The sequence below is a fragment of the Haplochromis burtoni genome, unplaced genomic scaffold, assembly GCF_018398535.1.
Source record: "Haplochromis burtoni strain Fernald_Lab_line unplaced genomic scaffold, NCSU_Asbu1 Contig_615, whole genome shotgun sequence".
NCBI lineage: Eukaryota > Metazoa > Chordata > Actinopteri > Cichliformes > Cichlidae > Haplochromis > Haplochromis burtoni.
In genome coordinates, this window is record NW_024582976.1 from 112,992 (window position 1) to 127,926 (window position 14,935).

Genomic DNA, 14,935 nt, shown 5'->3' on the forward strand with positions numbered 1-14,935 from the left:
AAATGAGCAGAGGCGCCAGAAGGGGACAGAGGGGGGGGGATCCATATCTTTGACTGCAAATTTTTGTCTCATTTTTAAAGTTTCACATAGATTGAGTATCACCTTAATTTGCTGCAAGATGATAATAAAGATTTGTAATTTATCTTTTGAACTGAACAGTAGCCCATCCCACAACATACTTCCTAACATAAATAACAGAATACTGGTCAGATTAAGAAAATGGAATACTATCAGAAGTACTTCTTCAAGAATTTTTCTCTCATATTGGTGTCTGAATTCAAGAGTATCAATGTTGACATATAATACTTTAAAAAAAATTCTGTAAACCCCAAGCAAAGTTACAGTAATAAATAATAAATATTGTTGTGCCTTCTTCAGGAAATTGTACCTGGGGAATGAATTGTCGCTTTATCCACCCTGGAGTCAATGACAAAGGAAACTATTCCCTCATCAGTAAGCCAGACCTCTTCTCACCTAATGGGGCACCTCCTGGAGGACCACACCCACTCATACCCAATAATCCTTGGGTATGTGTGCCTCTGTTACAGTGACTGTACTTAGTGCTGCTAAGACCCATCTATCATGCTTTTTTTGTTTTGTTTTTTTTTGTATTGTAGGACGTGAATCAATGTTGTGAATTCTGCGCTAGCTTGAATTCTGCTGAGAATCTCATCAGGCTTCTTCTGTATCTCTCTGCAAGTAAGATAAATTAATGATTCTTCATTGTTTCAGGCTGCTCCTGCTGTGGAGGAACTGCCTCCACCACCACCTCCAGTGGAACCTCCTGTGGAGAGTGCCTGGGAGAGAGGACTGCGCCATGCTAAAGAGGTAAACAGTTCCACTGCTTGTCACTGGAAACTAAATTGAGCTTCCACCAAATGGAATGCCAATCACACTGCGGTGTGTGTGTGTGTTTGTGTGTGTGTGTTAACTACCTGCCATTATAGTCTGTTTAACGGCATTCCAAGCAAATGCTTACAAATAGAATTTATTGTATTTTCCTGTAGGCAGCTTGGAAAGCCTTACCCTTTAGCCTGGTAAACATTTATAAAGCCTAATTTGTTAACCAAATGTGTTTTGATGTCTTGCATTTTGCCAACAAGGTGTTTGTTAAAAGTTGAAGCTTAAGCAAAAATAATATTGTGGTGGACCACTAGAGGGCTCCACTCACACCCAGTGTAGAGGAAGTGTGTTCCTGTGTTTTGTGGCGCGATATGCGCAGTTGATGTTGGAGACGAATAAAGAAGGAGTGAGAACTGAGAGCTGTGTCGTTGATGCTTACCTCCACATTGGTGACCCCTGACTCGAGCATGCAACGGGCCGTAGATAACGCACACTCCGCTATGGATGCATCAGCGGCCGCCGGACCTCCGCCTCCTGTTGCAGCTACGTTCGCTGTGGCGCTGAAACTGCCGGACTTTTGGCTCCATGACCCCCCGTCATGGTTCGTACACGTGGAGGCTCAGTTCGCCCTTCGCGGCATCTCGGCTGACGACACGAAGTATCACCATGTGGTGGCCTCGCTCGACCCGCTGGCCACCCGTCGCGCGATGGCGCTCCTCCGGGACCCACCCGCCCAAGGGAAATACGCCGCCCTCAAAGAGCTGCTTCTTCGGCGCTATGCCCTCTCCGACGCCGAACGAGCCGAAAAGCTCCTCAACCTGTCAGGCTTGGGTGGCGGTACCGCGCTCGAGCTCATGGAGAACATGCTATCGTTGCTCGGGCCGGATGACGGTGGTTTCCTCTTCGTGCACCTCTTCCTTCGCCAACTACCGGCCGCCGTGAGAGCTGTCCTCGCGAACTCTCCGCTTCTGCCTGCGAAGGATTATCGCTCCCTGGCTGAAGAAGCGGATCGTATTCTCCTGGCTAGCCGCACTTTCGACGTTCACGCCCTGGCTACGGACACGCCGGCGGCACCTTCCACGCCTCCACCTGCCTCCCCCGGAGCATCCGCCCCCTTGCTGACGGCAGGGATTGCTACACGCCGGCACCGCGGAAAGAGCATCTGTTTCTACCATCAGCGTTTTGGCGACAGAGCGCGTCGCTGCCTGCCGCCTTGCGCTTTCACGGCCCAGGGAAACGGACCCGCCAGCGCGCCGTAGCAGCCGCGACCGCTGGCAATACAGAAAGGCTGCTCTTCATAGAGGACTCGCACTCCGGGAGACGTTTTCTCGTGGACTCCGGCTCCCAGAAGAGCCTCCTTCCCCCTACCGCTGCCGACGGACTAGCAGCGAACTGTGGGCCGCAGCTCATTGCAGCTAACGGCTCTCCCATCAAAACGTTTGGGGAAAGGTTGGTGACTGTTTGTTTTCATGGCCGGGATTTCCAGTGGAACTTTGTTGTTGCCGCTAGCTCTGTACCTATTTTGGGTGCTGATTTCCTGTGTGCTCATGGACTACTTGTCGATGTCGCTAACAGACGTTTAATCGATGCTCTCTCGTTTTCTTCGCTACCCTGTTTTACTCGGGCCGCCGAGCCCCTGATTCGGGCTAATGTAGTGACCTCCGGGGATGCTTTTCAGCGTTTGCTTTTAGAGTTTCCATCGCTGTCTGTCCCTAATTTCTCTAGCACGGTAACGAAGCATGGGGTTGAGCATTATATTCCCACGGTCGGGCCCCCGGTGTTCGCGCGCGCGCGCCGCCTCGACCCCGCGAAACTGTCCGTCGCTCGGGAAGAGTTTGCAGCCATGGAGCGCCTTGGCATTGTACAGCGTTCGAACAGTGCATGGGCCTCTCCGCTTCACATGGTGCCCAAATCGGACGGTCGGTGGCGGCCATGCGGAGATTTCCGCCGTTTAAATAATGCCACGGAGAATGACCGTTACCCCATCCCCCACATTCAGGATTTTTCTGCCAATCTCGCCGGAACGTCGATTTTTTCTAAAATTGACTTGGTGCGGGGGTATCACCAGGTTCCCGTGCGCCCCGAAGACGTTCCTAAAACCGCTGTCATTACCCCCTTCGGCTTGTTCGAGTTTTTGCGCATGCCGTTTGGCCTGAAAGGTGCCGCCCAGACCTTTCAGCGGCTGATGGACTCCGTTTTGCGTGGGCTGCCGTTCGTTTTTGTTTATCTGGACGATATATTGGTGGCCAGCTGCTCAGCGAGCCAGCACGAGTCCCATCTGCGCCAGGTTTTCCAGCGTTTGGAAGCGCACGGCCTGATCATCAACCCTTCCAAGTGCCAGTTTGGGTTGCCTGTTCTGGATTTCCTCGGGCACCGCATTTCCGCTGAAGGTGTGGTTCCGTTGCCCGACAGAGTCCGGGCCGTTTCGGCTTTCCCGCGTCCCACGTCGGTTAAAGCGTTGCAGGAGTTCTTGGGGATGATAAATTTTTACAACCGCTTTCTCCCCAGAGCTGCCCACCTGCTACAGCCACTCTATGCTGCCTTAAAAGGTAAAACAGCCAAAGATCCGGTTGACTGGCTGCCTGAACGCGTCCGTGCGTTTTCCGCAGCCAAGTCTGCGCTGGCTGACGCCGCCCTGCTGGCCCACCCGCTTCCGTCGGCGGAGATCGCGTTGACCACCGACGCCTCGGACGTGGCAGTGGGCGGAGTGTTGGAACAGCGGGTTTCAGGTCTCTGGCAACCGCTCGCCTTTTTCAGTCGTACGCTCCGGGATGTTGAACGCAAGTACAGTGTTTTTGACAGGGAGTTGCTGGCCCTGCACCTCGCGACACGGCATTTTCGTTTTTTCCTCGAGGGTCGCAACTTTACTGCGTACGTTGACCACAAACCTTTGACGTTTGCGATGTCCAAGGTCTCTGACCCATGGAGCGCACGCCAGCAGCGCCAGTTGGCGGCCATTTCTGAGTTTACCACAGACTTCAGCATTGGCGTAGTCAACACGTCGCTGATTGTCTCTCACGTGTGTTGGTTTCTCCGGTGTATGTCGGCATCGACTACGCTGCCATGGCCGCCGAGCAACGTGCTGACCCGGACGTCCTTGCCCTTCAGTCAACAAAAACGGGCCTCGTGCTGGAGGACACCCCGGTGTGGGACGGCGGTCCGCACCTTCTTTGCGACGTTTCCACCGGCCGCCCCCGCCCGGTGGTTCCCCTTTCGTGGCGTCGTCGTGTTTTTGACTCGGTGCATGCCCTCTCTCATCCCGGCGTCCGGGCCTCGGTCAAGCTGGTCAGCGCCAGGTTTGTTTGGCCGGGCCTTCGCAAGACGGTGAAAGAATGGGCGGCGGTTTGTATCCCATGCCAACGCTCGAAAATCCACCGGCACACACAGGCACCCCTCGAGCCTTTCCGTGTCCCGGGTAGGCGTTTCGATCACGTTCATGTGGACCTGGTTGGTCCCTTGCCGCAGTCACAGGGTTTCACGCACCTTTTGACTGTGGTGGACCGCACAACCAGGTGGCCGGAGGCGGTACCCCTGGCGTCCACGACAGCGGCGACGGTGGCCAGGGCATTTTTGTCAACGTGGGTTTCACGTTTCGGCCCCCCTGCTGACATTACCTCAGACAGGGGCCCCCAGTTTGTTTCCGAGCTTTGGTCTGCTATGGCTGACGGCCTGGGAGTCAAGGTCCACCGCACCACAGCATACCACCCGCAAGCTAATGGGATGTGCGAACGGTTTCACCGGTCACTTAAGGCCGCGCTCCGTGCTTCCTTGACAAGTGGCGACTGGGTCGAACGTCTTCCGTGGGTTTTGCTGGGTTTGCGTAGCGCGGTTAAAGAAGACCTCGGGGTTTCCCCGGCTGAACTGGTCCTCGGCCAGCCTCTCCGGGTCCCCGGGGAATTCTTACCTGAGAGCCCTCCCCCATGTTTCGATACCTCTTTGTTGCCTTTTCGCCCCCCAAGAAACTCATTTCCTGTTCCTGGTCCTGTGCACCACTGCCTGCCTGACACCTTTGTTCCGAGTTCATTGGACTCTGCTCGTTTCGTTTTCGTCAGGCACGATGCCCATAGGACTCCGCTGCGTCCACCATATGACGGGCCATACAGGGTTCTTAAACCAGGCAACAAACATTTCCTTTTGGACTTTGGCGGTCGGCAGGAAGTTGTCTCTGTTGACAGACTTAAGCCTGCACATGTTATGCAAGAGGATCAGGTGGTCCCGGCCCAGGCCCCTCGCCGCGGCCGCCCACCTGCCACCGGGCTGATGGATTCTGTTTTTTCCCCCAGGAGCGACCCGAAATCCACGGAGTCCGAGTCGTCTTCAGCTTTTTCTGACCGCCAGTGCCAGCCTCGCTCCCGGGCTGGGTTGCCCTCTGTCAGTTCCCCACCCCCCCAGTTCAGTCGCTCCGGCCGTTTGCTTAAGCCCCGGGTCCTGGACTAGTTCTGCTGGGTGTTCGGGGGGGGGCATGTGTGGTGGACCACTAGAGGGCTCCACTCACACCCAGTGTAAGGAAGTGTGTTCCTGTGTTTTGTGGCGCGATATGCGCAGTTGATGTTGGAGACGAATAAAGAAGGAGTGAGAACTGAGAGCTGTGTCGTTGATGCTTACCTCCACAATAATTTATTGCTCAGATGCCAGTTTTGAGTTACAAGCGTGAAAGTGAAGACACTCACACTGAACTTAAATGTGTGAACAAAATTCTTGCATAGTGAGAGTCTTTACTGCTAATGATTTCACATTTTCATGTAGAGTGAAATTAACAAGATGGGTGCAATCATATTAATGAATAATCAAGTTTATGACATTACTGTAAATGAAATGTAAGGTTTTTACAACGTATCCCGCTGAGCATGAGAGAGTGAAGTTAAAAGGAAAAATCACTTGCGGGGTCAAGTATTGGAAATTAGTTTGCATAGATGTTAACATCATATTGGACAAAAATAGGTGCACTATATAAACAGTCCTGTTGAAACAAGCTCTTTTTGTTTCTGGAGAGAAAAGAACATCAACAGCTTTTGATCAGTAGTCAAAGGAGCTTGCAAAGAAAAGCGTCTGGACTTCTTTAAGTTGCTTGAAGACGTTTCACCTCTCATCCGAGAAGCTTCTTCAGTTCTAAGGTCAAATGGTGGAGAGTCCCAGATATAAACCTAGTGGGAGTTTCCCCCCACAGAGGGACAAAAGGACCCCCTGATGATCCTCTAATCGCCTGAGCCAAGGTGCAAAAAAAAAAAAAAAAAAAAAAAAATGTGTAAACTGGGTGTGGGTCCCAATCAGCCAGGTTTCGGGTGTAGTCTCATTGTGAAACCTGGCCCCACCTTATCATGCGAATTCCTGAGGTCAGATGGCCCAGGATGTGAGTGGGCGTTAAGGCGTCTGGGAAGGGATCTCAAAACTGGATTATAGATGGCAGAGAGTTGGTGTCGTAAACCACCGCCTCTGTTCAAAGATGGTCGCTCACAGTGGACATAGATGGCTTCTTTCACTCCTCTTTCAAACCATCTGTCCTCTCTGTCCAAAATGTGAACATGGCACTTCCTTCGAAGTGTGGCTCTTCTATGTTGTGCCATGCGACTTGTGAAGTCGGTTGTTTGGTCTCTCCAATTAGAGCTGGCATCCTCCACAGGACAAGACTCAGCTGTCCATCTGCATCTTAAGGATAAAGGACACTCTTTCGAGGATGCCAATGTTCACATTTTGGACAGAGAGGACAGATGGTTTGAAAGAGGAGTGAAAGAAGCCATCTATGTCCACTGTGAGCGACCATCTTTGAACAGAGGCGGTGGTTTACGACACCAACTGTCTGCCATCTATAATCCAGTTTTGAGTTCCCTCCCCAGACGCTTTAACGCCCACTCACATCCTGGACCATCTGACCTCAGGAAATCGCATGATAAGGTGGGGCCAGGTTTCACAATGAGCTCACCCGAAACTCTGGCTGACTGTGACCCACACCCGTTTTCACACCTTGGCTCAGGCGATTAGAGGATCATCAGGGGGTCCTTTTGTCCCTCTTTGGGGGGAAACTCCCACTAGGTTTAAATTTGGGACTCCCCACCATTTGACCTTAGAACTGAAGAAGCTTCTCGGATGAGAGGTGAAACGTCTTCAAGCAACTTAAAGAAGTCCAGATACTTTTCTTTGCAAGCTCCTTTGACTACGATGACCTGGATGACTGAGAACCTTCACAGACACTTTTCACAGTAATTATTTTACTTACAAGGGGGTACCTAACTTCTGAACTGACCAGTTTCAGCAAGCCATTCATAGTATTAGACATACCGAACTTGGAACATAGTCTCACCGATATTCCTGTCATGATAAAACTTTGTGTGTTAATGTGGGCTAATTGATGACATCAGTCACAGATTGTCAGTATTTCAGATTGTTCTGTATGTGTTTGGATCTCACAGGTGCTGAAGAAGGCCACCATTCGTAAGGAGCAGGAGCCTGACTTTGAGGAGAAACGGTTTAATGTGACGATTGGAGAGGATGAGAGAGAGTTTGACAAAGAAAATGATTTCTTCAGAGAACGCAGCTACCGTGTTATCAGAGAGTATGACTTACTCACTTCATGTAGTTTCTGTCAACACCTAAAAGTAGCCCACATGACAGTAACATTCACACAAAGCATAAGTCTCAAATAGAACCCCCCTGAAGTTTAGCTGGAATGTTAGGCTTGTTGATGTCGATAGAAAAACAGGTGATAAACAGAAAGTCAAGTGTTGCTCTGATTACACCTGAGCCCACCTCCATAGGCCACAAGTCCCATCCCAACAGAGATTTTAGATATTGGTGTATTTGATTATACTCATTTTTTTTTCCAGAAAGTTCCTGAAGTTATCCTGAAACCCTGACTACTGGCTGTTTTTTCTTATCTTGTGTTCATAATATACTCTATATTGCCAAAGGTATTTATTCAACCATCCAAATTGTTGAATTCAGGAGTTCCAATCAATTTCATGGCCAGAGGTGTATAAAAACAAGCACCCAGTCATGCAGGCTGCTTCTACAAACATTTGTGAAACAATGGTTCATCTTAACTCAGTGAATTCACACGTGTTACCGTAATAGGATGCTACTTGTGCAACAAGTCCAATTGTGACATTTCATTGCTACTGAATATTCCACAGTGAACTACAAGTGGTATGATAACAAAGTGGAGGTGATTGGAAACAAAAGCAAGTCAGCCACGAAGTGGTAGTCAATTTGATAAATTCATACTCCCAAACGGAAGGTCCCTTCCTGTTCCAACATGACTGCACACTAGTGCACGAAGCAAGGTCCATAAAGACCTAGATAGGTGAGTTTGGCATGGAAGAAATTGACTGTCCTGCACAGAGTCCTGACTTGAACCTATCTGCTCTAATTCAACCTATTGGAATGAATTAAAGCAGATACTGTGAGCCAGACCTTCTCATCAGTCTCTGACTTCACAAATTCACTTCTGGAAGAATAAACACACTCCTAAACCTTGTGAAAGCCTTCCCAGAAGAGCTGAAGCTGTTGTAGATGCAAAAGGAGGGGCTACATGATATTAAACCCTGTGAATTAGGAATGGGATGCTGCTCAAGTTCATATATGAAGACAGACGAGGGAACGCTTTTGGTAATATAGTGTAGCTGTCAAGACAGCAAAACTCGTACCAGTTTACCGTTAACTATAAACACCATTATTTCCTAGTACACACATCATAATATTTTCTGTTGATGCTGATCTGCTTCTCCTTTTTAGTGAAATGGACTTCAGAGATCCCATATATGGGTAAGTTTAATAAAACTCATAACACAGAGCTTTCAAACCAGTTTCAGTTTGAATGTGTTTCAAAATCTATATTATCACTAGTCAACTGAGCAGATTTGTAATGGTTTTAATTAGGGCTGCACGATTTTGCATAAAATGAGAATCACGATTTTTTTGGCTTAGAATTGAGATCACGATTCTCTCACGATTTTCTTTTCCAGTATAAATATTTATTGCACTTATTAACTGCACATCAACTTCGTAACAGTTGAGACTGAACATAAAAACAATAAATAAACATAAAAACAACAAATGTCTCACGTTTTGTTGTTGCCGCAAAATGTTGTACTGCTTGAAATTCCGTCTCCGTTGCTGGACGCTGCGTGTATAGAGCAGGTAGTGCAACAATAGAAAAATAGTTGCGGGACGGCACTGTGTAGCGTTTGTCTAGGGTGTTGATCATTTTCCTAAATCCCTCGTTTTGCACAGTGTTGATGGGACCATATCTTTGGTCAGGTGATAAGTGATAGCCTCCGTAATTTCTTTGTGCCTGCGGGAGTTCGACGGGTATAGGGAAGCGCTGTATAAGGTTCCCGCAGAAACGGCCCTAACCAATCTGGCGCCCTAGGCAAGATTTTAGGTGGCGCCCCCCTACATCAGCAGTGTAGTGTAATGTTGTAACAAATAATATTTCTGTTAAATAAGCTTTACTTTGCATTTTAATTAACGTGGGATTATTTTTTTGTATTTAGAAATAATAGTACCAACTTATTTTTTTTTTTCAACATTTGTGGCACTGGCGTGGCGCCCCTTGATGGACGGCGCCCTTAGCATTTGCCTATACGGCCTATGCCACGGGCCGGCCCTGGGTTCCCGTTATTGATGTTTGGGTGGTTGACAGGGACGGATTTTCTCCTGTCACTTTCTCGTCATCCCTGACGTGCTCTCCGTTGTTTTTTCCCTGCTAATTTTAGCATCACACGGCACAGCTTCTGTATCACGTGGTATAAGGCTCCGCCCTTGTCATTTGTTGAGCAGGAAGAGTGAGCGCTTGTTTTCATGCAGATTACGTCCCGGATCAAAATGCGGTACAATCGTCGTCGTCTTTTTTTTTTTATTTATTTATTTTTTTTATCGTTGTCATTTGGAAATGAGATCGCACATAAGTATGAATCGAGATCGCGATTTTCTAACGATTAATTGTGCAGCCCTAGTTTTAATGAATTTGTCACAGTAGGTCATGCCTTCTTTGAATACTTGGGTAGAAACAGTATTCACGTCAATAGCGTCAAATCACAACAACAGTCACCTTAGTGCGCTTTATTTTGCAATGTAAAGGCCCTACAATAGTAGAGAAAACCAAAACAATCAAACAAAATCCTTTTGGGCAAGCCTTTGGTGACAGTGAGAAGGAAAAACTCCCTTTTAGCAGGAAGAAAGTTCCAGCAGAACCAGGGCTGTTGATTAAATGCAGGGTTGTGTATAAAAAGTCCAGTTTTTATCATTTAAGGCAACTGGCAAGAGTGAAATCTTTTCTTTCTAGGCAGCACCTTGAAACAGCGATCCATGCTTTTTATTTCTTCCCGTCTGGACTACTGTAACTCACTTTATGTGGGGATCGATCAGTCGTTGCTCTCACGTCTGCAGCTGGTTCAAAATGCTGCTGCATTACTCCTAACAGGAACTCGTAAAGAGAGCATATAACCCCTCTCTGCACTGGCTGCCTGTGTCTTTTAGAGTTCATTTTAAAATTCTTATGTTTGTTTTTAAATGCTTTCACAATCTTGCCCCACCTAACCTGTCTGAGCTTTTCATCCCCACACACCCTGTCGGTCTCTCAGGTCAGCTGACCAGCTCAAGCTCAAAGGGGACAGAGGCTTTCCTATCGTGGGTCCTAAATCATGGAATAGTTTGCCCTTGCACGTTAGAAAGGGCCCTTCACTGTCCACTTTTAAATCACGTCTTAAAACCCACTTTTATTCTTTGGCTTTTAACCTCAGTGAGACTGAGTTCCTCTTATAATTAAATAGTTATTTAATTAATTATTTTACTTTTTCCTTTATTTGGCTTTTATTTATATCTTATGTAATTTTATTATATAGTTCCAATGTACAGCACTTTGTATTAGCTGTGGTTGTTTTAAAGTGCTTTATAAATAAAGGTGATGATGATGGTGATGAAATACAATGTGAGTAAAAGGGTGAATGAAGGAGGAATACTTAGTGTATCATAGGAATCCCCTAGCAGCCTAAGACTATTGCAGCATTACTAAAAGAGGATTCAGGGTCACCTGATTCAGCCCCAACTATAAGCTTTATACATAAGGAAGTTCTTGACAGTAGAGAGGGTGTCTTTAACCCAAATGGGACCTAGTTTCACAGAACAGGGGCCCTGAAAGCTGAAGGCTCTGCCTCCCATTCCAGTTTAAAAAAAAAACTAGGAACTACATGTCACCAGTCTGAGAGTGAACTATCAGTCAAAAGTTTTAGGACACCCCAATTTTTTCCAGCGTGTTTTTTATTGAAAATTATGCAGTTTGATGTTTGATTTCAGTCTGAAATGAAAGCATAGTACAAATAAGCAATTGGAGTTAAAAAGAAATCATGGAATCAATGTATAGACCAAAATGTATAGCATCCTCTTGGTGCTATGTTATTAAAATTGAATTGAATTAGGATAGGGTGAGCTCAACGTAGCTGATCTGCTACCCCCAAAAGGGACCAGTGGAAAGAAGTAGTAGCAGATGAAATTATTGGTCATGGAAGCAAAATCATTCATAAAAGTTTGGCATATTAAATTCTGTAAAGTTTTTTAACTTTCTTTCTTCCTCCTGCAGAGATCCATATGCTGACCCATACTATGACTATGAAATGGAAGCCCTGTGGCGAGGTGGTCAATATGAAAATTTTAGAGTGCAGTACACTGAAGCTCCTCTTCCTTATCACTACAGTGTGAGTATCCACCCCACGATACAAGCAGAGCCAGACACTTGTAGTTTGGTCTTCTGGATTGCACTGTAACATAACAGTTTACCTCAGGTGTGGCTGCTGTGCCATTGGTGGTCCTTTCTAGTTTGTTATGTGGCCTATGAGGCCAGCTAAGAGTGTGTCTTTCATAGACCGTTTTGTTTTTTGCTGCCTTTCTTTTCATGGAGGGCTGCGCAAAATGTTATCATTGGCCTGAATTTTGTATCGGACCATGCAAACGTCTCTTTGGTCACAGCTTTGCTTCGACTAAAGTAATCTCAAACTTTTTTTGTTTGAAGGGCCACAGTGAGGTCAGTAGCCTCCCTATAGTAAAAAGGAATCATTCATACTGTCAAGTGTGATCTGTTATCATACTGTTACTTTACACTATAATTGGAAATGGTATGCAATTACTGTAAAACATTAATTGTATACTCTTTAGAGACAAGATAAGAAAGATGAAGTACAACAAAAATAATGTAGAACAATTATATTTGAATGTGTGTGTGTGTGTTCTATCAGAACATATGCATTGTTAAGGACCACTTTTCGTTTTTTAAAACTCCCATCTCAGCAGGAGCGTGAACGCGATCGCGACCCTCGGGAGCGGAACCGTGATCGAGAGAGGGAACGAGACCATCGCGAGAGGGAGAGGCGCCAGCGAGAAAGGGAGCGGGAGAGAGAAAGGGAGCGCGAGAAGGAGAGGATGCGGCGGAAAGAAGAATGGGAGCGGGACCGGATGAAGCGAGATGAGAAGGAAAGGCCAAGGATGCGTCCTCCTCGAGACACCAGGGAGAAGAAAGATGAGGACAAACTGAAACCACGCTCTCCAATCAGCCTTCCTCCGAAGTGAGTAACATATTTCAGGCAAACTGGTTGAAATGTATGCATTTTATTGTTTTCCGGCATGGGTGTTGCAAAATGGCTCTATGGCGCCACCTATGAAAGTATTGCCAGCACATAGATTGAGCTACATGATTGAAATTTGGTACACAAATGTAACATCCCACAATGCAGAAAAAAGCCCATGGGACCTGTGACCCAACCCCAACAGGAAGTGGGCCATTTTAATTTTACTGTGCCATTTTGGCAATTTCGTTACACCTTTGTGAACTTTTCTTAGGGATTTTATTTCATCAACTTTACATTTGGTCAGTCTAAAGTTATGACCTAGGCCATATTAAATTGCAGAACTTTTGAGTGCATGTAACGCCATGGCGAACTTCGATTATTCACCATGAAATTTTATATTGCTCTTATTCACATGTACATTGTCCAACTTGGACCAAACTTCTCACATGTGACAAGGCTCTGTCCCCCACATTTAAACTGGAGTGTTTGGCCATGGTCACAGCGAAACCTTATATTTGTTCTCTTGTTTAGCAATGTGAAAATGATTGTGGACCAACATAGTTACACAGAGGTGGGAGGAGAGTGAGTGAGTGTGTGTGTGCGTCATTTGCAATCTTAATCAAAATACAATAATTTCATTATTACAGCATAACATTACAATGTGCTTGACTATTTTGTTTATTTATATACTTTTAATTTGTTAAATGTTTCAATTAAAATTTACTTTATTTTAGCATTAAAATAAAAATTTTGATTAAAGGGCACATACTGGTGAATTGACTATCCGGTTGTTCAGTCTGACGTCACTAGCCGTGTCTGGCCCTAAACTCCGCTGCAGGTCCATATATCAAACGATCACTATGGCATTACTGAGAGTTGAAAAACTGTCTAAAGTCTTTCATCTTTAATAAAATGATCAGCGTTCTGCTCTACCAGGTGTAACAATTGAGTTTAACATCCAGGCATCCATGAAAACGGAATTTATGACATTTAACAGAGTTAGAAGTTAGCAGGGAGTTAGCTCGCTAGCTTCTATCTAAATACAATATAGCATGTCCTGACTGCGGGGTTTTGGAAACAAATTAAAACGTACAGCTCTGTTATCACTTCCAGCATAAATTAAGACAGAAAACTAAACAGCAGTGATGTTTGTAGGGTTACTGAAGTTTGGCTAGCTGGTATATAATGATGTGCTACGTGACCGCTAGCGACACAGCTATGTTAGCATAATATAAACAAGCTAACTTTTTTCCACTCGATAAAAGTTAACGTGAGTGTTCTCGGTGGTCAGGAACAAATGTAATCGCATGGCAGGATGTTGTAAAAGGACCAAACTTCAGCCAGGAGAACAACTGAGATAATCCATCCACAATACGAGGTTAGTCATTCATATACTGCTGCATGGGCTGGGCTGTAGTTACATCCTAAGGTTTTAAAAACTGAGCTTAAATAAATGATTAGCGGTAATAAAAGCCGAAGGAGGTTAACAGTGATTACTGACTGTTTTAGGAGCTTTTTGAGATCAAATAGAAGAAAATACATAACATTAAACATGTTAACAACACAAAAGCCATATTAAACGCAGACTACTTTAGGCCCGGAAGTAGGATTCGTCACGTCATCACTGAACAACCGGATTAGAGAAACATAAAGAATTATTTGGGGAATTGTTAATACTGTTAATTTAGTGCAGCTGTGCCATAAACCTTGTATTAGATGATAGTTATACTAATATATTTAGTAAGCATTGTGTTAGCGATTACTATGACCATTAAGTTCCCCAGAAAACCATCTGTCAGTCAAACCCTGCGCGGCACATTGAAATTGAAATGTATAATAATACAAAAAATAATGTTCCATAGAAAGTTTATTTTAATAATGAATTCATATATTTCAACTGCAACTTGATCTTTTTTCTACATCTCTTTAATATCCCAATATTATTATTATTATTAGTAGTAGTAGTTTGTTTTCTTTTTTTTCTTTTCTGCTCCTCATTTGAGTACATGATTTCGTAGCACTGTTGGTGTTTCCCTGGAAAGATTGTCTAAAAGTATACAATGTTGTGCGTTGTTAAAGTAAACATGACAATGTGATAATATCAACAATGTGCACACAGCACATTAAAACATCCAAAATATTTAGTAAGGGGACTCCTCACAATGATCATCGTAATGACTCATTAAAGAATGATTGGTAAGATTATTTTTATTTGTAAGTCACAGTGGAGAGATGTTACCAATGGAAAATTATTGTATCAATATTTTTACTAGCAACTCCCAGTTCATCTTGGGTTTTTTTGTTTTGTTTTTGTTTTATTTGTTTGTTTTTGTTACATCAGCTAAGGCAGAGGTGACAGAAGGAAGAAAAGTTACAAAGACTACTTTGTTATTATGAAATTACTATTTAGTTTTAATATTTAAGGTTTCTTAGTTTTAAAATTTAATGTAAATAAATAGTGTGTGTGTGTGTGTGTGTGTGTGTGTGTGTGTGTGTGTGTGTGTGTGTGTGTGTGTGTGTGTGTGTGTGTGTGTGTG

General features: G+C 45.2%; 1 protein-coding gene across 4 annotated transcripts in view; it reads left to right on the forward strand.

Moving 5' to 3' along the window:
• Nucleotides 1-49: 49 nt before the first annotated feature.
• Nucleotides 50-14,935, forward strand: part of zc3h18 (zinc finger CCCH-type containing 18) — a 41,103-nt gene continuing 26,217 nt past the window's right edge. For 3 of the 4 annotated variants that reach the window (XM_042214822.1, XM_042214824.1, XM_042214823.1), the window contains exons 1-6: nucleotides 50-527; nucleotides 733-828; nucleotides 7,251-7,393; nucleotides 8,572-8,601; nucleotides 11,417-11,531; nucleotides 12,121-12,395. In XM_042214822.1, the coding sequence (XP_042070756.1) occupies nucleotides 396-527; nucleotides 733-828; nucleotides 7,251-7,393; nucleotides 8,572-8,601; nucleotides 11,417-11,531; nucleotides 12,121-12,395 (791 nt within the window). In that variant the 5' untranslated portion in view covers nucleotides 50-395. The remainder of the gene's footprint in view (nucleotides 528-732; nucleotides 829-7,250; nucleotides 7,394-8,571; nucleotides 8,602-11,416; nucleotides 11,532-12,120; nucleotides 12,396-14,935) is intronic. The other variant, XM_042214825.1, reaches the window with a different exon arrangement.